Genomic DNA, 20,949 nt, shown 5'->3' on the forward strand with positions numbered 1-20,949 from the left:
CAGGCTGGAGTGCAGTGGTGCAGTCATAGCTCATTGTAACCTGGAACCTAGACTCGAGAGATACACCCCACCTCAGCCTCCTGAGTGACTGGGACTGCAGGTGTGCACCACCACATTCAACTAATTAAAACAATTTTTTTTTTTTTTTTTAACAGATGAGGGTCTTGATATGTTGCCCAAGCTGATCTTGAACTCCTGGCCTCAAGCAATCTTCCTGACTTGGCCTCCCAAAGAGCTGAGATTACAGGTGTAAGCCACCATACCCAGTCTATACTTTTTCTGAAGAAAATTTCTTGAAAAGTTCTATTTTTTCAATCATGCCTCCCACAAGTAAGTATTTGATAGGAATGGCACAGTGCTAGGTTCACTAGAGCAATACAAGAATGTGTTTGACAAAGAGTTTACAATCTATCTGGCCAGATGTAAAACTCATACAGATAACTATGTGCAAAACAGAAAGGCACAGGCAGTTCAGGTAAAGTGGGGAAGAGAGGAGAGAGAGAGGAAGTCCACTGGAGAAATGGTCAGGGATAGGCCAATTCCACATAGTTCTGCAGGGTAGAATGGAGATCAGTGGGGTGTATGGGAGGAACCAAGCTCAGAAGTCAGAGGGACTTCCAGTCAACTCCAGCTGTTCAAAAGCAAGAGCTGTAGATCATGTGGGAAATGCTCAGTTACTGGAAATATTCCAAAGAATCTGGATAATCTGTTAAGGATATTTTAGAAGATATTCCATATATTTCCCCCTGTTGGTAGGAAGTTTGGACTTGAGAAAAATGCTCAAGCTGCTTCTGACTCTGCATCCCTTATTCCATCAACAAGGCATGGTGTTACCAAATAAGCCTCCCAGAAGAAATATCAGCACCTCATGCAAAGTTTATTGGAAAATCAAAAATTTTTTATTAATTTACTGGATTTCATATACCTAACAATCCTTAAAACAACTATCAACAGCTGCAACACAAACCACATGCAAAATGAAAAACAGATGCCCCAGACAGCACCCCACCTCATGGCACACACTTAATAAGGAACAAAATCAGGATGCTGACATAACTTGCTTTAAGCATGCAAAGATTCCTGCAGGGCTCCCTGGCAATCAACCTCTCTGCACCCCGGGGCTGGATACTTCAAAGTCTTTGTTCTGTCATCAGGTTTGAAGTCAACATGGCAAGTTAAGGACAAGTTAGATGAGATCCCCCTAGTTCATAACATTAGTTCCTCTTGCCCTCCAGTGTTCATCCACAAGTATAGGGCCCAATCCCCTATAAGAGATGACTTAAGCATCCCAATGGGGAAACAGCCTGCCAGTCACATGGGCAGATTCTATATATTTCCAAGTCCAGCAGCCACAGGACTGAAAACCACAGAGAACTGACGGCTCAATCCTCAACTGAAAAATGTGTTGAAAGGGGATCTCTCAGGATAGACATTTTGATTTCACAAGTTGACCCATTTTGGCCCAAATATACCAAATAGAAATGTCACGTAACATCACTGCAAATCCAATAACAAGATACTAAGAGTACCCGAGAACCTGGGGTTCTCTTTCGGCCATCCAGAAGGTGAAGTCAGCCAGGAGGGTGCCCATTGGTCTCTGACCAACTGATCTGCCAGAGGAAATGCTGGTCAGTATCCAAGATGCATCAGATCCAGTCCCAGGGATTCCTAGTTCTCCTTCTGTGCCTGCTGTAACCTCTTGGCCACAGCAGTGATCAGTGCTGCCCCTTTTCCACTGCCATCTTCTGACAGCATGAATGTCACATCACATCGAGGGGCTAGTTCCTTCACAGTTTCCTGCAATATTCTAGAAAAGCTATGAAAAAGAGAAAGAAACATCATCAGCCCTTCCATGTAGAATCAGCACGTTTATAAATGATCATAATCTAATTTCTTTAGCTTCTTCCCTTTGGTTTCTTTTCAAGGCTCTAAACAGCTGCTTCTTCTAATTTTTTTTTTTTTTAGACATGGTCTTACTCTGTTGTCCAGGGTGTAGAGTGCAGTTGTGCCATCACAGCCCACTGTAGTCTCGAGTTCCCAGGCTCAAGCCCCCCAGCTCAGCCTCTCATGTAGCTGGGACTACAGGTATGCACCATCATGCCCAGCTAGTATTTGTAATTTTTGTTCATTTTGTATTTTATTTTATTTATTTATTTATTTATTTATTTATTTATTTATTTATTTATTTTTTGAGACGGAGTCTCGCTCTGTCACCCAGGCTGGAGTGCAATGACCGGATCTCAGCTCACTACAAGCTCTGCCACCCGGGTTCACGCCATTCTCCTGCCTCAGCCTCCCGAGTAGCTGGGATTACAGGTGCCCGCCACCTTGCCTGGCTAGTTTTTTGTATTTTTTAGTAGAGACGGGGGTTCACTGTGTTAGCCAGGATGGTCTCGATCTCCTGACCTCGTGATCCGCCCGTCTCGGCCTCCCAAAGTGCTGGGATTACAGGTTTGAGCCACCGCGCCTGGCCTGTATTTTATTTATTTATGTTTGTGGAGATGGAGTCTCCCTGTGTTGCCCAGGCTGGTCTCAAACTCCTGGGCTCAAGGGATTCTCCTGTCTCTGCCATTACAGGCATGAGCCACTGCACTCAGCCAGCTTACATTTCTTGAGCTCTGTGTGAAACACTTTACATGTGCTAACTCATTTCAACCTCACACATTTAGCCCTATGTGGTAGGGATTATTAGTGCTGGCCTTTTGTGGATCAGGAACCTGGGGTTTAGAGACACCAGCTAACATTCCCACACCGTATTACCAGGTAGCAGAGGCACCAGGGCTCACACCTTGTCTGTCAGATGGAATAGGTGGCTTGACCACACAGCACTCCTTTCCCATAAAAGGATGGGGATGCATCTTCCCATGCCACGGCTGAGGAGGCTATGCCAAGTCCACACTTGGCTGCCAGCACCTCTGCTGCCCCACCCGCCACGCCTCTCGTGGGCACTCACTGAGGGTGCAGCTTGTACAGGGTGCCATCCACACCCACAGTGATCCTCAGGTGCTCCAGCCCCTGGTCTTCTCTCCTTTTTTCCACTATAGCGGCCAGGCCAGCACCACAGAGCTGGGCCGCCCTCCGGGACACAGCTCCGCACACCTCCTTCACCACGATGCTGTCCTCACATGTGCTGTCCAGGCCCAGCTGCTGCAGAATCGTCCTGACCTGGAGGAGGGCCAGCCGATCGCTGCAGGCAATACAGCAGGGAGTCAGGACCTCCTTCCCAGCACCCTGGGATGTGGTCAATGTAACCCACAGCCTTCCCATTCTTAGATGCCCTTGCAGGAGTGGGGAGAAATTGACCCAGGCAATGGCTAGGCTGGAGCAGAAAGGCTCAGGAGTCGAGACTCAAGAAGGTCCACCACCCCTGGAAGTTCCATCAACTTTAAAAAATAAAGTGTGAATGCCTCTGGTGTTCAGCATGTTCTTATCTATGATCTCACTAGAAGCCACATGAGCTGCAGCAACCAACACACCAGGTACCCGTTTTTCAGAAGGGGAGGCTGTGGCTCAGCCTGCTAGGGCTGTGCCCTCTCGTTAGAGAGCAGGGGCTCAAACTCAACCCTTTTCACACCACCTCTCACACTTTGCCACAAATCGTGCCAACTCTCATACGCTGGCCCCCTTCAATTGGAGGCCAACTTTCCTTCTATTTAACTTTTTCTAATTCTCTGCATTTTCTTCCCTTTTTCTGATTTCTCTGCTCTTTGACAGTAAGACTGTGTTTTCGGTAGTAGCCAGCAGGGTACATTCAATAAGCAAGTGAATACATGAATATACAAAATACAATCAGAACCTTAGAGAATCGGAACCAGGTAGGACTGTAAACACATGCAACAAAACACCCATCATGGGGCAGGCTGACTTCAAGTCTAGACCCCGGTCATCTCACAGTGAACTAATGGTACTTAAACGGAGCCCTGACTCCCACGCTAAGCGATGTGAAGTTGTATCCTTGACTGTCTCAGGTAATAATTAGAGAAGAGGAGTGTTATCAAGAAAGACAATTGAGAAACAACCTGTATGACCATACAGGGGATTCAGCAGGTAAACGGTGGTGTAGCCAAACAGTAGAATTCTTCATAGATCTTAAAGATGAGTTTGTAGCCAACACAGTGGCTTACACCTGAAATCCCAGCACTTTGGGAGGCTGAGGCAGGAGAATCACTTTAGGCCAGGAATTTGAGACCAGTCTGGGCTACATAACAAGACCCCAAGACCCCATCTCTAAAACAAACAAAAAAAGATGATGCCATGGAAAATCTTCATGACATAATGACATAGTGAAAAAATGGATTATAAAATACTATGCACGGTATAATGTTGGTTTTTTATTTTAATGTTTGCCCTTGCCAAGATAAAAAAAGATACACGGCCGGGCGCAGTGGCTCAAGCCTGTAATCCCAGCACTTTGGGAGGCCGAGACGGGTGGATCACGAGGTCAGGAGATCGAGACCATCCTGGCTAACACGGTGAACCCCCGTCTCTACTAAAAATACAAAAAACTAGCCGGGTGAGTTGGCAGGCGCCTGTAATCCCAACTACTCGGGAGGCTGAGGCAGGAGAATGGCGTGAACCTGGGAGGCGGAGCTTGCAGTGAGCTGAGATCCAGCCACTGCACTCCAGCCCAGGAGACAGAGTGAGACTCCGCCTCAAAAAAAAAAAAAAAAGACACACACACCCCCACATACATATAAGGAAATCTATTCAGACATTGGGAGGATTACAGGTAATTCCTTTTTTTTTTTTTTTTTTTTTTTTTTTTTTTGAGACTGAATTTCGCTCTTGTTGCCCAGGCTGGAGTGCAATGATCTCAGCTCACCGCAACCTACGCCTCCTGGGTTCAAGTGATTCTCCTGCCTCAGCTTCCCAAGTAGCTGGGATTATAGCCCCACCACCATGCCCAGCTAATATTTGTATTTTTAGTACAGACAGAGTTTCACCATGTTGGCCAGCCTGGTCTTGAACTCCTGACCTCAGGTGATCTGCCTGCCTTGGCCTCCCAAAGTGCTGGGATTACAGGCGTGAGCCACCACACCTAGCTTAATCTTTATTTTTCTTCTTTTGCTTATCTGTATTTTTTAGATTCTCTAAAATGAATGAATAACATTTGTATAGTAAGAAAAAAAGGTTTTTTAACTGGTGTGTCTAAAGAGAAAGCCTGCAATTCCTTCCTGGGTCCAGCCTTTCACAGCTTACTTAGTTCAAGTACATTCCCTTCCTGATCCTCAGAGCAATCCTGGGAGTTAAGCAACAGGGCAATAATTTCTGTTATGAAGCAGGAAACTGGAATTCAAAGAGGTGAAACAACCTGCCTCAGCTCATGCAGCATAAACAGGTTAAGTAGTGGGGATAAATCTTAAAACTCAAGCTCTAAGACTGTAAATTCAGGGACCTTCCCCCTGAGAACACTGTCCCATCCATTTGACAAACTGCTTTGAAATGGGCTGCAGTTAGCACGGCACCTACCAATTCCCATTGGCACTAGGTGGATAATTTTCTTTTTATTCCAGGAAGGTTTTAAAAAACAAAACCTGGCTGGGCATGGTGACTCATGCCTGTAATCCTACCACTTTGGGAGGTCTAGGCAGGTGGATGGCTTGAGCCCAGGAATTCAAGACCAATCTGGGCAACATGGTGAAACCCCATCTCTACAAAAAACACAAAAATTAGCTAGGCGTAGCGGTGTGTGCCTGTAGTCCCAGCTACTTGACAGTGGGTGGGAGCAGGGGAGAGAAGCAGTGGTGGCAGCTGAGGTGGGAGGATCACTTGAACTCGGGAGGTTGAGGATGCACTGAGCTGTGATTGCGCCACTGCCCTCCAGCCCAGGCAACAGAGTGAGGCCCTGTCTCAGAAAACAAAAAAACAAAACAACAACCTGTAGAAATCAAAACATTCAAAACAGACACTTCTTGTGCAGCAGAAGCAAATAATTCTGGGGGTATAAGAGTGTTACCACTTTGCGCTTGTCTAGGAACAACTTTCCTTTTATTACGGAAAAAAGAAAAGCAAGGCAAAGATAAGTAAACTTGCTTATCTATTGCTCATGAGAGAGAAGCTGTTTTACACAGCAAAATAGGATCCCTTTGGTCACCAAACATGATGATTTTTAACCCATCTGTTCAGATTGGATGGGGTGAAGACTAGACAGGAGAAGGATGCTGAGCACTTGCTAGTTAACACCCCAAAAATATATAATCGCTGCTGCTGTTATTGATTCCACCATCCTCTCCTTAAACAATAAGAACGCCCCTTAAACAGCCCATCTGATTTACCTCATTACGTACACCACTTTCATGTATAATGTGTTTTCTTTTTTTCCCCACTGGAAAGTGATTTTTCACTTGTGGGCATCTGACCATAAAGACCAGGAGAATTAAATGAATGAACCCAAATGGAGATAAAATCCAAAAACAAAGCATCAGATAACATCCAGTGCTAGCACAAAAAGCAGTGAAACTGACATATTTGTACATAACTGGTGGTGATGGAAATTGAAACTACTTTTTAAAAAAAAAAATACTGCACCCACGGCAAAATACTCTTTTAACCAAATGTTTCTACTACTGACGAAATGATTTACAATATTCAAATGACTATGTGTACTAAAAGAACAACTACGATTACTCAGAATAACAGGAATTTATAAATTATAAACTAGACATCCTATACTAAAGGGAAAGTTTAGTAAATTATAGTACAGTAACATAGTATAATATGCAGCCATTCGAAGTGATAATTACACCAAAGAGTTGATAGGGGAAAGTTCCTCTTTCTAGAAGTATTCCAGCTAATAACTGCAGGAATCATCACCATTTACGATGTCTAGTGAAATAATAGATCCAGGCAATATGCATCAATGACTGATAACATCCTAAAAGAAAGAGAGACAGACAGACAACTCAATGCCACCTAAGAAATATTCTTGTCCAAAATTAACTACTGAATCTAACTAAGCACCTGGGTCTAAACTAAGTGTTTTTGGGAAATACAAGAAGACAGAGGAAAATGCTAAATGCTGCAATCCACAAAATCTAGAATACAGGAAACTCATAGGATAAGACAACAGTTTTTTCAACAAATACATGGCAAGGGAAAGCAAGACAGGGAGAGGAAACCCATAGATTAAAAGAGATTATTTAAACATATTAACTAAATGCAGTGTGTAAACTTTGTCTGGATACTGATGCAAACAAAAGAACTGTAAAAACCATTAATTTTTGGCAATTCAGGAAATAAGAACACTAACAGCACATTTTGTGAGACTGAGGTTTATCATTAGATTTTTAAGTGTGATAATGGTACTGTAGTTATGTTTTATTAAGAACCCTTATATTTCAGAATACATTATGACATATTTACAGATGAACTGATGTAAGATGTGGGGTTTGTTTCAAATTAACCCAGCCTGGGGATGGGGACAGCAGGACTGTATAGATGAGCCCAGTTTGGCCATAAGTTTATTATTGTTGAAAGTGGTGATGGAAATATTGAGCTCACTTTACCTCTCTTTCCACTTTTGTATATGCTTAAGACTTTGTATAATAAAAAACAAAATAGCCGGGCATGGTGGCTCACACCTGTAATCCCAACACTTTGGGAGGCCAAGGCAGGTGGATCACCTGAGGTCAGGAGTTCAAGACCAGCCTGACCAACGTGGTGAAACCCAATCTCTACTAAAATAATACAAAAAATTATCTGGGCCGGGTGGCACAGGTCTGTTATCCCAGCTGAGGCTGAGGCAGGAGAATCGCTTGAACCCAGGAGGCAGAGGTTGCAGTGAGCCGAGATCACACCATTGCACTCCAGCCTAGGCAACAAAAGTGAAACTTTGTCTCAAAATAATTAAAAAAACAAAAACCAGAATTTTAAATGAAAATTTTCATGAACAAACACTGAAAACACAATACACAGAGTGATAAATGTAATGATTATGATTATGAAAAATGTTTGCATGCATTCAAGAACTTAAAAGGAGCTGGGCGCACTGGCTCACACCTGTAATCCTAGCACTTTGGGAGGCTGAGGTGAGCAGATTGCTTGAGGTCAGGAGTTCGAGACCAGCCTGGGCAACATGGGGAAACCCCATCTCTACAAAAAATACAAGTATTAGCTGGGCATTGTAGTGTGCACCTGTGGTCCCAGCTACTCAGGAGGCTGAGGTGGGAGGATTACCTGAGCCCTGGAGATAGAGGCTATAATGAGCTGCAATCGCACCACTGCACTCCAGCCTCAGTGACAGAGTGAGCCCTGTCACCAAAAAAAAAAAAAAAAAAAAAAAAACCTTAAAAAGGAAATATAATATGCAAAAATCAAAATAGCTGTAGTTGAGCATGTGGTTGATATTTTCAGGAACAAAAGAGGATTATTTTTTAGCCTTAACCTAACTCCTGTGTAACTATTTAGGAAGCTTGGTGGAGGACTTAGTCATTTCTGCTAAACATTCTGAGGCCCAGGCGGGCTGCAGGCCCCAGAGTGCTATACACATGGTCCTCGAGGCTGTGATCCTGAATCAGTTGGAAAGAGAAGAGCAGCCCCAGGAGGCAATCCCTTGTCCAGCTAGGGCCTTTCTGTTTTTCTTTTTAAACCTCAAATTGGCCCAACCCCAGTGCAGTGACAGTATACGCCAGTCAGAGCCTCATGATGAACTTGATCACAGGTCACCTTTCAATCTGGGACAGGAACTTGGTTTCGAAGATGCCCCTGGTCCGGAGACGCTCTGAAATCTGCCCTCTGAAGAGGAGACCCTGCTTGGTCAGGTCGATCAGGATCTGCCGCACAATCTCCCCCAAGTACATCCCACTGGTCATTTTCTCGTATCTGTTTGGTGAAGAGGGATAAGGTTGGGGCAGACATGCAATGCAGAAGACCACATGATGTGAGAAGGCCAGGCTTTGGAACCACGCATGGGCGCTAAGCAAAAGTTAGTCCCTGGTCTTGGCCCCAAAGCCAATGCTCATTGGCTTTGTGTTACAAATCTGTTCCACTGGAGATTCTGCTCTGTGAGTTAACACATTGAAACTGTCTGCATGCACCAGGGGTGCTCAAAAGCATTAATTCCCTTCCTCCTTTCTATTGGGCTGTGAGCTCCATGAGGGCCAAGAGAGCAAGAGAGAAAAGGGGCCTCGTACTGACCAGGCACTCTGCACAGGCTGTGTAATGGTGATACACATCATCATTAACAACAGTGACACAGAGGCAGACTCCCACTGCTTGCAGAGTCAAATAGAAAGCATTTATGTGCTGGGCTTGGGTTCTCTTCACTGCTCAAGACCTCATCAGTCTAAGGGATTAACACCAGAACAAACAAACAATGGTGATTTCAAGACAAGTTCAAAGGTGCTGCCCCTTAAAACCTCAGTCCAAAAATGTGAGCCTTCAGTGGCTGCAGACACAACACTAATTAGAATGAACTGCCCCTTGGGAAGAGCCATGATACTCAGATGCCCCAACTCAGGATTCAGAGGAAAGGTCCCTTCTTTTTGGAGCAATCCCTGCTTCAGCTGGGCTTACCACAACTCACCTGCCTTCCAGTTACAAGATTGGTCCCAAAGGGGAGAGAAACCAGCAGGGCCAGTCTCGGTCTTTTCTGAGCCTCTTCTTAGAAAACGTTCTCAGTTCAACAGTTCCCAAGGTGTCCATGGCCTAGGCATCCCCTCACATTTCCCATCTGCTCAAGCTCTCAACTTGGATAGCACCCCTAACAATAAATCTATGTTTCCCATTATTTTCTATATTAAGACATTGAGCTTAGTTTTGATAAAGACCATATGGCCTGCAAACCCTAAAACATTTACTATCTGTTCTTTTACAGAATACGTGTGCCAACTCCTCTTCTAGGGGATGGGCCTGGGTTAATAATCAAGTTTTAGCATGTGATATTGTTTGGATTTATGTCCCCACCAAAATCTCAAGTTGAATTGCAATCCCCAGTATTGGAGGAGGGGCCTGCTGGGAGGTGACTGGATCATGGGGGCGGATTGCCCCCCTGTTGTTCTGGTGATAGTGAGTGGGTTCTCACAAGATCTGGTTGTTTTAATAGTGTGTAACACCTCCCCCTTCACTCTTTCTTCCTCTTTCTCCAGCCATGTAAGACGTGCCTGCTTCCCCTTCATGGTCTGCCATTATAGTAAGTTTCCTGAGGCCTCCCCAGCCATGCTTCCTGTACAGCCTGTGGAACTGTGAGCCAATTAAACCTCTTTTCTCCATAAATTACCCAGTCTCAGGTAGTTCTTTATAGCAACGGGAGAATGGACTAATATCACTTGCCAGCTCTATCTCTGCTATCCTTTTCTCTCATAATAACAGGATGCAAGTGAAATCTACTCTAATTTATTTTTTAAGCCATTCATTCTTTTCAGTATTTTTCATGTGGTTAGTCATTGGAATACACCTCACAAGTGATTGTGACCCATGATAGGACATGACATCATGGTCAAGAACCAGCACTCTCATCCATCACAGGTGGCCACTTCCCCACTCCCAGAGAAGGTCACCAACTTAGTAGCCAGCTCTTGAAGGCCTGAAGATGTTGGCTTCTGAAAGAGACTTTCTAAAAGCCCATCACAAGAGGGGTCACTGAGTCACCATGCCCTTGGTGAATGAACATGCTGGCAGCCTCTGCCTCACTTCCAGAACCACCACTAGACCTTATGGGGCCTTATGGTAATTAGAAAAAGGGGACTTTTCCCTTTTACCTGTTGCAAACTTGTCATAATATTTTTCTTTTGTTCCAATAGGTATTTCACTGACATTCGACAGCTGTAATAAGCACACAAAGCTATGCTGTCTATGGTACCCCCTTAGGTCTCATAGTGTTGCTCACTACACAACCCATATAAATGCACACAACCACCCTCTTCACCTCTGCTTGCCAGGATTCAAGGACCCCTCGTCCACCTCCATGTCATATCGGGTCCGGATGTCATCTATGCAGCCATTGTCTCCAAATCCTCCCCACTCTGTGTTGATGCACATCTTCCCTTCATCCCCCTCCACCATCTCGATGTTCCTCATGTCCTCCATGTAGCACATGTTGCTGCCTGTTCCTAGAAGGAATTGTGAAGGAATTAGTCTTCAAAGACACCACCAGGTTTTAGAAAGGCAGCAGAGTGCAGCAAATAAGAATTTAGGCTTGGAGTCAGATACGACTGGATGTGATTCCAGCTTTACAGTCATAGCTGGCTAACCTTGGGCAAGCATCTCATCTTTCACAGGCTCAGTTTCTTCATTTCTGAGAAGGAAATAATACCCGCCTTATGGGTTTGTTATGAAGTGATATTTTTAAGTTTCCTTCCATAGTAAGCATTCAATAAATGGTAGCTGCCGACTTCATCATCATTATCATCATTACTGTTAAGCCATAGGCACACAAAGCTTCCAAGCAGTCGTAAAATTAGCAGTCAGAGCTGGAAGGGACCATGAGGAATCATCTAGTCTTGGATAAACAAATGCTTGGCATCTGTTAGCCACCCTCTTCTTCCTTGCCCATGACTTGGCCTCAGAACTATTCTCAGCACAGCAGTCCAGGCAAGTATTTTAGTCAATCAACAGGCCTCACCTCTTTGCCCTCCTATATCTAGCCCAATCCCTCCCACAGATGAAGAAACTCAAGTCAGACAGAATAAGCCACCTGCCCAAGCTCACAAAGCAGGTAAGAGTTAGAGTGAGAGGAAACCTCTCACCTGGCATGGGAGATAGCTCAGTACATCCCCACCTCCTTGTTCCACCTGCTGCTTATATCCAGAAAGCCCAGATGACCAAATGGAACAACTTTTCTAGGTTCTATCATTACTTAGTCTGTGCCTGTCACCTGGAATGCCTTTCATCCCCATCTCCACCTGTTCCAATCCTACCCATTCTACCCCTGGTAGAGACAGCATCCCCCTAGAATCTACCCTCAGCCTTACTCACTGCCAGACTTCTCCCAAAGACCCCTAAAATCCCTGTATCAGGCCACTCCTTTCCCCTCTTCTAAGTTTCTTCCCGGCTCCTCTCCTTCCTGTGCATCCTGAGAAGCAGAAGAATTCAGAGAACAGAAGAGGTGCATGTTGGAGCCAGAGTGAAAATCTACAATAGCTCCCTCAGCCCCAGGTCAAGAGGATCCAACTGTAGTCTCCTTCCCCCCATCACAATCGGCTCCAAGGCCCTAATTTAAAAATCTCTTCTTCCCGTGTCATTATCCTTCCTCAATAGAAAGGATGACCTTGGCTTAGGACTCTTAATGGATAAAGAACTTGGTGACCTGGAATCGCAATTGTAACTTCATCTCTGCCTTGGGCAGAGCCTCTGTATAACGGGACAATGCCCACCCTCTCACATTGTTAAAAGGGAACCGTCAACGGATCCAGTGGGATTAGGCCAATGGGCCATGCCTGACCACTTACCTGCAATCAGGCCAATCTCACAATTAGGATCTTCATAGCCACAGGTCATCATGGTCCCCACTGTATCATTCACAACTGCAACGATGTCCAGGTCAAACTCCTAAAAAACAAAACAAACAAACAAACAAAAACCCAGCTCTACTATGAGTTGAATGTGCCAAACAGGCTTAGGAGGCAGCAGAGACCAGAGTCACAGGAACTGGGCAGAGGATGGCAGAGCACAGGGGCCTGGGGAAGGCGGCAAGAGCAGGCATGAGCCTCAACACCACATCCTACGTTTCTCCTCTTGATGGCTTCCCTGAGCATGTCCACCACGTCCTCCCCTTCGCAGTCAGTGGCCTTGAAACCTTTGGTCCACCCTATGAGTGTTCCCTGAAAGAAAGGAGGGGAAATTCATTTGAGCAATAGTTTGCTAGGACTACTGCACAACCTCAACATCCAACAGATGCAAGGCACTATAGTTGGCTGCTTGTCAAGTACATGTGCTTTTGCCTCTGCCTCCCTCTCCACAGCCCTAACCCTGGGCACAGCAGCATCACAGAGCACCACACTCAGGCAAGGCCTACCACTGAGTGGAAGCAGTGCAGCAATTCATACTCGTTAAGGGTCAAATCATGTTCCCTGGCCATGATTACACAGAATAAAGGCCTAGGATCACAGTGATCCTACTTCTTTTTTTTTGTTTTCCTTTCTTTTTTTTTTTTTTTTTTTTTGGAGATGGAGTTTCACTCTTGTTGCCCAGGCTGGAGTGCAATGGCGCAATCTCGGCTCACTACAACCTCCACCTCCCGGGTTCAAGCGATTCTCCTGCCTCAGCCTCCCGAGTAGCTGGGATTACAGGCATGCACCACCACGCCCAGCTGATTTTTGTATTTTTTAGTAGAGATGGGGCTTCACCATGTTAGCCAGGCTGGTCTCAAACTCCTGACCTCAAGCAATCCACCTGCCTTGGCCTCCCAAAATGCTGAAATTACAGGCATGAGCCACCATGTCTGGCTGTGATCCTACTTCTAACTTAGTCAAGAACAGATTACGATGTGATCAAAGGCAAAGCTACCAAATGTTTATCAAAGTATGTTTCACAGTGAAAAACTAGAGGCATCCTACAACTCCAACAGTATGGATCTATCGTCCTGTACCTCAATATGGGACATGGTATACACTCATAAAGAATCACACTGTATGAGAATATTGGATGTGAGAGAAAGATGTTGTCCACACACTGTTAAGTGAAAGCACATCAAACAAATACAGATAGTGAATTATTCTATTTTTATTTGTAAAATTACACTCATACACACATACACTCACACCTGGAGAAAGGACTGGAATAATATATACACCAAAAGGGTTAACAGTGGTTCTTTCTGTTTACAAAATTATGCCTCACTTTTCCTCTCTCCTTTTTGTTTGTCTGTATTTTCTAATTTTTCTTAAAGTAACATATATGATTTTTATAATACTGAGAAAGTGGTTCTTTGTTTGTTTGTTTGTTTGTTTTTTAAGACAAACTCTCACTCTGTTGCCCAGGCTGGAGTGTAATGGCATGATCTCAACTCACTGCAACCTCTGCCTCCTGGGTTCAAGTGATTCTCCTGCCTCAGCCTCCCGAGTAGCTGGGACTACAGGCATGCACCACCACGCCTGGCTAATTTTTGTATTTTTAGTAAAGATGATGTTTCACCATGATGGCCAGGTTGGTCTCAAACTCCTGACCTCAAGTGATCCTCCAGCCTCAGCCTCCCAAAGTGCTAGGATTACAGGGGTGATACAATGTGCCTGGCCTGAAAGTAGTATTTTTAATTCTCAAAAGGAAGCCCAAAGTTATATTGTTAGCCTGAGGCAGGAGTTACTCTAGACCCGGACTCCATCACCTAGAAAGCCAGGGTGGGGTGAAGGCAGGCAAAACTGGGGTGTCTAGACCAGGAGAAGCCCTGGGACAGAAAAGGCAGTCAGAAAATCTGATGGCAGCACTGTCAGCCCCGTGACTGGATGCCACCTCACCCTGAGGCCGTTAGCCCACAAACCCCAGTCTCCCTCCTTCCCTCCATAGTTCTTGGGAAACTGGGCCCCTGGCTGGCTCCTTTCCTGGTTGGTATGTGTACAACATTAGAGAGACACTCCCAACTGGGAAACCTCTCTTATTAATTGCAGTTACACAAAACTAATCTGTTTTTTGATGTCTCTCTTTTTTTCTCCCCAGCCATGGGTGTCTTTGCTTCTAGCTGCCCATGGGTCTCCCCTCCCTCTTCACTGTGTCTTCACGACACCTTCAGAGCTGCTGGGAGAGAGGCCCAAAGGCCCAGTGTCCTGAGTCAGGAGCAGTAGCTGTGTCCTGGCGCCCAGTCAGGACCGCAGACAGCTGCACACGGCACCCTCCCGGATGGTGTATTAATTTTTAATGGCAGCAGCAATGCAGGAATGCATTAGTAGTGTAAAAAATTAAAATGTTACTGACAAGAATAGAGTTCCCTTCAATGCCCATCCTCCCAATCTGAGAGGTAACCTCTGCCATTAGTCAGATATTAATCCTTCCATAGCTTTTCCTTTCCACTCATTAGGACATTTTTTCTTTTTCCCCCCATTTCTTCTTTCAGGGGTGAAGTTATACATATTTTTAAGTAAATAAATTCACACTGTGTGTGAACTACTCCAATATCTTTTTCTAATTCAAGAACGTATCTTCCAGACCCTTCCAGGCCATTTATATGGATCTGCCACATTCCTTCACTGAGCAAAATATTCCTTGAATATAATTGCATGAAAATAAAACCACGAAACACACCTATAAAACGAGTTCTATTTTTGTGATCATTTTCCGATGAGGAAACCAAGGAACAGGGAGATTAAAGAACTTGCCCAAGGTCACACAGCCAATAAGCAGAGAAGCCAAGGGTGGGGGAAGGGGGATGAGGGAATCAGTGCTTAACGGGTACAGAAATTCAGATGGAAAAGAAAAAGTTTAAGAGATGGATGGTGGTGATGGCTGCACAAAAATGTGAATGTACTTCATGCCACAGAAGTGTGTATTTAAAAAAATAGTTACAGTGGGAAATTTATGTTATGTATATTTTATCACAATAAGAAAATGGTACAAAAATAAAAAACTTTTTTTTTCTTTTTTTGAGACTGCGTCTTCTCTGTCACCCAGGCTGGAGTGCAGTGGTGTAATCTCGGCTCACTGCAACCTCCACCTCCTGAGTGCTAGCGATTCTCCTGCCTCAGCCACCCAAATAGCTGAGATAACAGGCACCCGCCACCACGCCCAGCTAATTTTTGTATTTTTAGTAGAGATGGGGTTTCACCATGCTGGCCAGGCTGGTCTCGAACTCCTAACCTCAAGTGATCTGCCCGCCTCAGCCTCCCAAAGTGCTGGGATTACAGGAGTGAGCCACTGCTCCTGGCCCTGGACAAAATCTTAGTACGTCTTTGATGCTACCCTTATTGTTGTCCTGAGCTCTCTGGTTGACCTGCTGAGCTGACCAGAGTTCTCCCATACATTTAGGAAGCCGTATGCTGCTTTATGCCAGTCTTGGAAGCTGGGCTGATGAGAGTCTATCAGAAAGACAGAGAGCTCCTCTCCACAAGCTGGTGAGTCTGTCTGTGAAGTGGAGGCCAGGGGTTGCAGAGAATTCACCGCCACGATGTCAGGCCCTGGTGACAGCGCGCACTCCCTCACCACCATTACCAGCACCGGATTCCTCTCGGCCTTTTCCAGGCTGAATTTCAATCCTATGCTGCCTCGAGAGTGAAGGATGATACTAGGATTTGAGTGCCTGCTACGTGCCGGACACCATGCTATGCATTTTACACACACCAGCTCATTTAGTCCTCACCGTATTCCTCCATTTTCACCAACGGGGAAACCATGCCTCAGAGAAGTTAAATAATCTGCTCAAGGTTATTCAGATGGGAACAGTAGAGACAGGGCTGCAAAACAGGAGCCCACGACCCCAGAGTCTGTGCTCTTGACCACTGTGTTTCCTGACCTGAGGAAGGACACTGGGCTTCTCTGTGTAGCCACATCTGGGCCTGCTCCCACGCCCCTGAAGAAGGACATGTCCTTGCCCGGAGGTTTTCTGTGTGAGCACTGGCAGAGGCTGCAAACTGTCTCTCTCCATCTGCAGAACAGACAGCTCTGCCCCAGCCTCACTCGCCCACCGTCAACACCAGGCCGACACCCCATGACCCACTGGAGCTCTGCGGAGTCTAAGAGCTCAGCCCAGTGTCTAGTCCCCACTTCTAAGCTCTACCTCTTGGTCAAGCTAGTTTACCAGAAAAACCATGCAAAAAACACATATTGCTGACCTATCTGAGTCTTAGCTTCCCTTTATTAATGAAAAAAACCTTTATTCATTACACATAAAGTTAAGCCTGGGTGATTTTTTGTTTTTACACACAGACACGCACACACACCACACACACACAAACACACACATTTAGAGGTGGGGTCTTACTATATCGCCTAGGCTGGTCTCAAACTCCTGAACTCAAGTGATCCTCCCACCTTGGCCTCCCACGGTGCTAGGATTACAGACATGAGCCTCTCTACTTGGCCTGCTTGTTGTGTATGTTTTTGTTTTTGTTTTTGATAGAGATGGAGTCTCTGTTGCCCAAACTGGAGTGCAGTGGTGTGATCATAGCTCACTGGAACCTCAATCTCCTGGGCTCAAGTGATCCTCCCACCTCATCCTCTCGAGTAACTGGGACCACAGGCACGTGCCACCATGCCTGGCTATGGTTTGTTTTGTTTTGCTTTGTTTTGTTTTTGAGACGGAGTCTTGCTCTGTCACCCAGGCTGGATGGAGTGCAGTGGTGCGATCTCGGCTCACTGCAAGCTCCGCCTCCCTGGTTCACGCCATTCTCCTGCCTCAGCCTCCCAAGTAGCTGGGACTACAGGTGCACGCTACCACACCCGGCTAATTTTTTTTGTATTTTTAGTAGAGACGGGGTTTCACCGTGTTAGCCAAGATGGTCTCCATCTCCTGACCTCGTGATCCACCTGCCTCGGCCTCCCAAAGTGGTGGGGTTACAGGTGTGAGCCACTGCTCCTGGTCTGTTTGTTTGTTTTTTAAGTGACGGGGTCTCACTATGTTGCCCAGGCTGGTCTTGAACTCCTGGCCTTAAGCAATTCTTCCATGTCAACCTCCTAAAATGCTAGGATTACAGAGATGAGCCACCACACCTGGACAACCCTGGGTGTTTTTGCCCTAGAATTACAAGAAAGACTTTGTGATAAATGTTCCCATATTTATGAATTATCGTTATGAATTATCGATTAAAATGATAAACTATGATGTTCTTCAGTGTCGGCTAAAGTGGCCATGTGATCAATTGCTTCTGAGATACTAATATTAGAAAATAAATGAATTTATTGCCAGACACAGTGACTCAAGCCTGTAATCCCAGCACTTTGAGAGGCTGAGGTGGGTGAATTACCTGAGGTCAGGAGTTCAAGACTAGCCTGGCCAACATGGCGAAATCCCGTCTCTACTAAAAATGCAAAAGTTAGCTGGTGGTAGTGGCAGGTGCCTGTAATCCCAGCTACCTTGGGAAGCTGAGGCAGGAGAATCGCTTGAACCCAGGAGGCAGAGGTTGCAGTGAGCTGAGATCATGCCATTGCACTCCAGCCTGGGTGACAAGAGTGCAACTCTGTCTTGAAAGAAAGAAAGAAGGAAAGGAAAGAAAGGAAAGGAAAGGAAAGGAAAGAAAGGAAAGGAAAGGAAAGGAAAGGAAAGGAAAGGAAAGGAAAGGAAAGGAAAGGAAAGGAAAGGAAAGGAGAAAGGAAAGGAAAGGAAAAAGGAAAGGAAAGGAAAGGAAAGGAAAAAGGAAAGGAAAGGAAAGGAAAGGAAAGGAAAGGAAAGGAGGGAAGAAATGCAATTCTTGTGATGTGCTGGCAAGCTTTCTTTCATCAGACAATAAAAACCCATTGTAATTCCGTGTTTACATGACTGTCCAGAAAGATATGGATCGAATTATTGCCCAATTGTTATAACCGGCCTTCACTGGTCATTACCTCTTCCTCCCTCTCTCCATAGTATGATTCGACCTCTCTTTTAGTAGGAATATTATGTATGTGTCCCTTTACTGTATACTACTCTAAATTCTCTTGTGAATAGTCAATCTAAAAAATCGTGATAAATTAATTAAAAATTAAATTGTTGAAATTCTCTATCATGTGTTCCCAGCTGCCCCGAACCCAAGATCCCTGTAAAAATGAAGGCTGGCTGGGAGTCAGCTGGAGATGGCCCCAGTAGAGGAAGGAAGCCCACTGGGCTGGCTGTGAGTCTGGTGGGGCTGTCTTACCTTGTCAATGCTCATCTGCCTGCAGGGAAATGAGAACGTGAAGCCCAAAGGTAGGGAGGCTCCCTTGAGGCCCATGTAGTCCAGGAAGTCGGCGATGCACTGCACAATGTGGTCAAAGAGCTGCAGAGAGAGAGACAGCGGCATTCACACCGGGCGGACATCGATGCAGGGTGGCAGGCTGGCACCTCGGAGCCCAAAGGCCTTGCCTGGCACTTACCTCTTCACCAGTGCCCTGCATGATCTCCAGGGGGATGGCGAAGATCTTGTTGTACATTCGCACTGACCTCCGTCCACTTCTGATCTTCACCAGGAGGACCCGGAAGTTGGTTCCCCCAAGATCAAGGGCGAGAAACTTTCCTTTCTCTGTGATGGAGAAAGCAGCGGCTGCATTCCATGACAGGGACTCGTGTTGGGGCATTGGGAGGAAGAGGAGACGCTGGAGCAGAGCAGACCCAGGGCCTGCACTTCTGGGCCTCACAGACCAGAGAGTCGTGTGGGCCACCGTGCACAGTGCCCGGGCCCTGGGCAGGCATCTTCAGCCTGCGTGAGGCCAGGCTGCTTTCCTTGGCCTCCACTTCTGTGGCAAATGCCCAGGCACCACCTACACTATCACCAGTGAAGTGCTGTGAAAAGAGGCCTGGCCTGGAGTCAAGGGACCTGGGGCTTCTGAGAAATGGCTTTTTTTCTTGAGCAAGAGAGGCAAGGTCCTTTCCTTCCACATCTGCAAAATGAGACTGAACCTCTGAAGGCTCTTTCAGCTTCACTGACTGACAGCTTTCTCTGGAGCCACAAGGAACGGTGCAGGGCATCCAGTCAAGGACGTGCATGATTCAGATATCCAAGAGGCCTCTGGCTGGGCACAGTGGCTCACGCCTATAATCCCAGCACTTTGGAAGTCCGAGGCGGGCGGATCAAGAGGTCAGGAGACCGAGACCATCCTGGCTAACACAGTGAAACCCCATCTCTACTAAAAATACAAAAAATTAGCTGGGCGTGGCGGCAGGCACCTGTAGTCTCAGCTACTCGGGAGGCTGAGGCAGGAGAATGGTGTGAACCCGGGAGGCGAAGCTTGCAGTGAGCCAAAATTATGCCACTGCACTCCAGCCTAAGTGACAGAGTGAGACTCCTTCTCAAAATAAAAATAAAAATAAAAATAAAACAGTGTCTTTTACTGCTCTCAGTTAAGAGATCCTAAGTACAGCTGTTGGACCTTGAGTAGCTCATCTTGCCTCCGTAAGAGTCAGTTATGGCATCCATAAAATGGGAACCATTCCCTCTTTGGCAATATTCCAAGAGGTTGTGGGGATGAAATGAAATAAAAGGTTCAAAAGCAAATTATAAGATGTAAAGCATTTTACTAAGGTCATTATTTCTGGAAGAGTCTCGTGAGATTCAAAGAGGTAAAATAATTTGTCTGAAGAACTGACTTCACTACTTAGTGGCTTCTTTTGGCTGAGCACCGAGGACCAGAAGGATCAAGGGTTGGAGAAGTTGGGGGCAGAAGTGATGAGAGGGAAAGGGAAGCCAGCCAAGCCACAGAAGAGAACAGAGCCAGAGAAGCAGCAGGAGACAAGCCCAGGCAATCCCAGGCATCAAAAACAAAGTCCATGGGGTCAGGATCTGGGGGTCGGGGGTGCACTCATGTTCTCATCTACACACACGTAAGTGCGCACACATAACCTAATGTAGGTTTTTTGTGTTTTTTGTTTGTTTGTTTGTTTTGTTTTTTACTGCAAATGCCTTGGGTTAACCAAGGCCAACAGATGTAGAAAGAATACTAGCCTTCTACCTACTCCTGCCCTCCATTAGAGACGTGAACCTAAGTCTCTAAAAACCAAGAACCTCACTGGCTTTGAGGAGTTTTGACGGGAGCCCTGGATGGTTGTTCAGAGAGGGAGGCTGTGCTGGCCCACCTGTGCCGTCCGGCAGCCCGCAGACGTAGGTGGGCAGCATTCTGACCGTGGCCAGCCCGTGGCTCTTCTTCTTCAGCCCATACTCCAGCTCAGCCCGCATCTTGGCCTGCACGTCCACGAGCTGCTCTCGGGTCAGCCGGAACAAAGCCAGCACCTTGTCGATCTGCTTCCGCTGGGCCTGCACGCGGGAGGCCACCGCAGTCACCATGGCGGCCCCCTTGGTGCTGCCACTCTCTGACAGGAGGAATCGGACATCACAGCTCGGGACCAGTTTCCTCACCACCTTGTGCAGGCGTTTTGGGTACCTGAAGCAGGGATGATGGCAAAACATTGAGCAATCATAA

At 46.1% G+C, this 20,949-nt stretch overlaps 1 protein-coding gene across 5 annotated transcripts in view; it reads right to left on the reverse strand.

Moving 5' to 3' along the window:
* Positions 1 to 876: 876 nt before the first annotated feature.
* Positions 877 to 20,949, reverse strand: part of HKDC1 (hexokinase domain containing 1) — a 47,780-nt gene continuing 27,707 nt past the window's right edge. For 3 of the 5 annotated variants that reach the window (XM_073019081.1, XM_007963226.3, XM_073019080.1), the window contains 9 exons: positions 20,606 to 20,910; positions 18,910 to 19,055; positions 18,693 to 18,812; positions 12,663 to 12,758; positions 12,387 to 12,486; positions 10,865 to 11,048; positions 8,665 to 8,820; positions 2,954 to 3,187; positions 877 to 1,816 (listed from right to left, as the gene is read on the reverse strand). In XM_073019081.1, the coding sequence (XP_072875182.1) occupies positions 1,669 to 1,816; positions 2,954 to 3,187; positions 8,665 to 8,820; positions 10,865 to 11,048; positions 12,387 to 12,486; positions 12,663 to 12,758; positions 18,693 to 18,812; positions 18,910 to 19,055; positions 20,606 to 20,910 (1,489 nt within the window). In that variant the 3' untranslated portion in view covers positions 877 to 1,668. Of the gene's footprint in view, positions 1,817 to 2,953; positions 3,188 to 6,743; positions 6,875 to 8,664; positions 8,821 to 10,864; positions 11,049 to 12,386; positions 12,487 to 12,662; positions 12,759 to 18,692; positions 18,813 to 18,909; positions 19,056 to 20,605; positions 20,911 to 20,949 lie in introns of all 5 variants that reach the window. The other 2 variants (XR_012093987.1, XM_038009137.2) reach the window with 2 other exon arrangements.

The sequence above is a fragment of the Chlorocebus sabaeus genome, chromosome 9 (genome assembly GCF_047675955.1).
Source record: "Chlorocebus sabaeus isolate Y175 chromosome 9, mChlSab1.0.hap1, whole genome shotgun sequence".
NCBI lineage: Eukaryota > Metazoa > Chordata > Mammalia > Primates > Cercopithecidae > Chlorocebus > Chlorocebus sabaeus.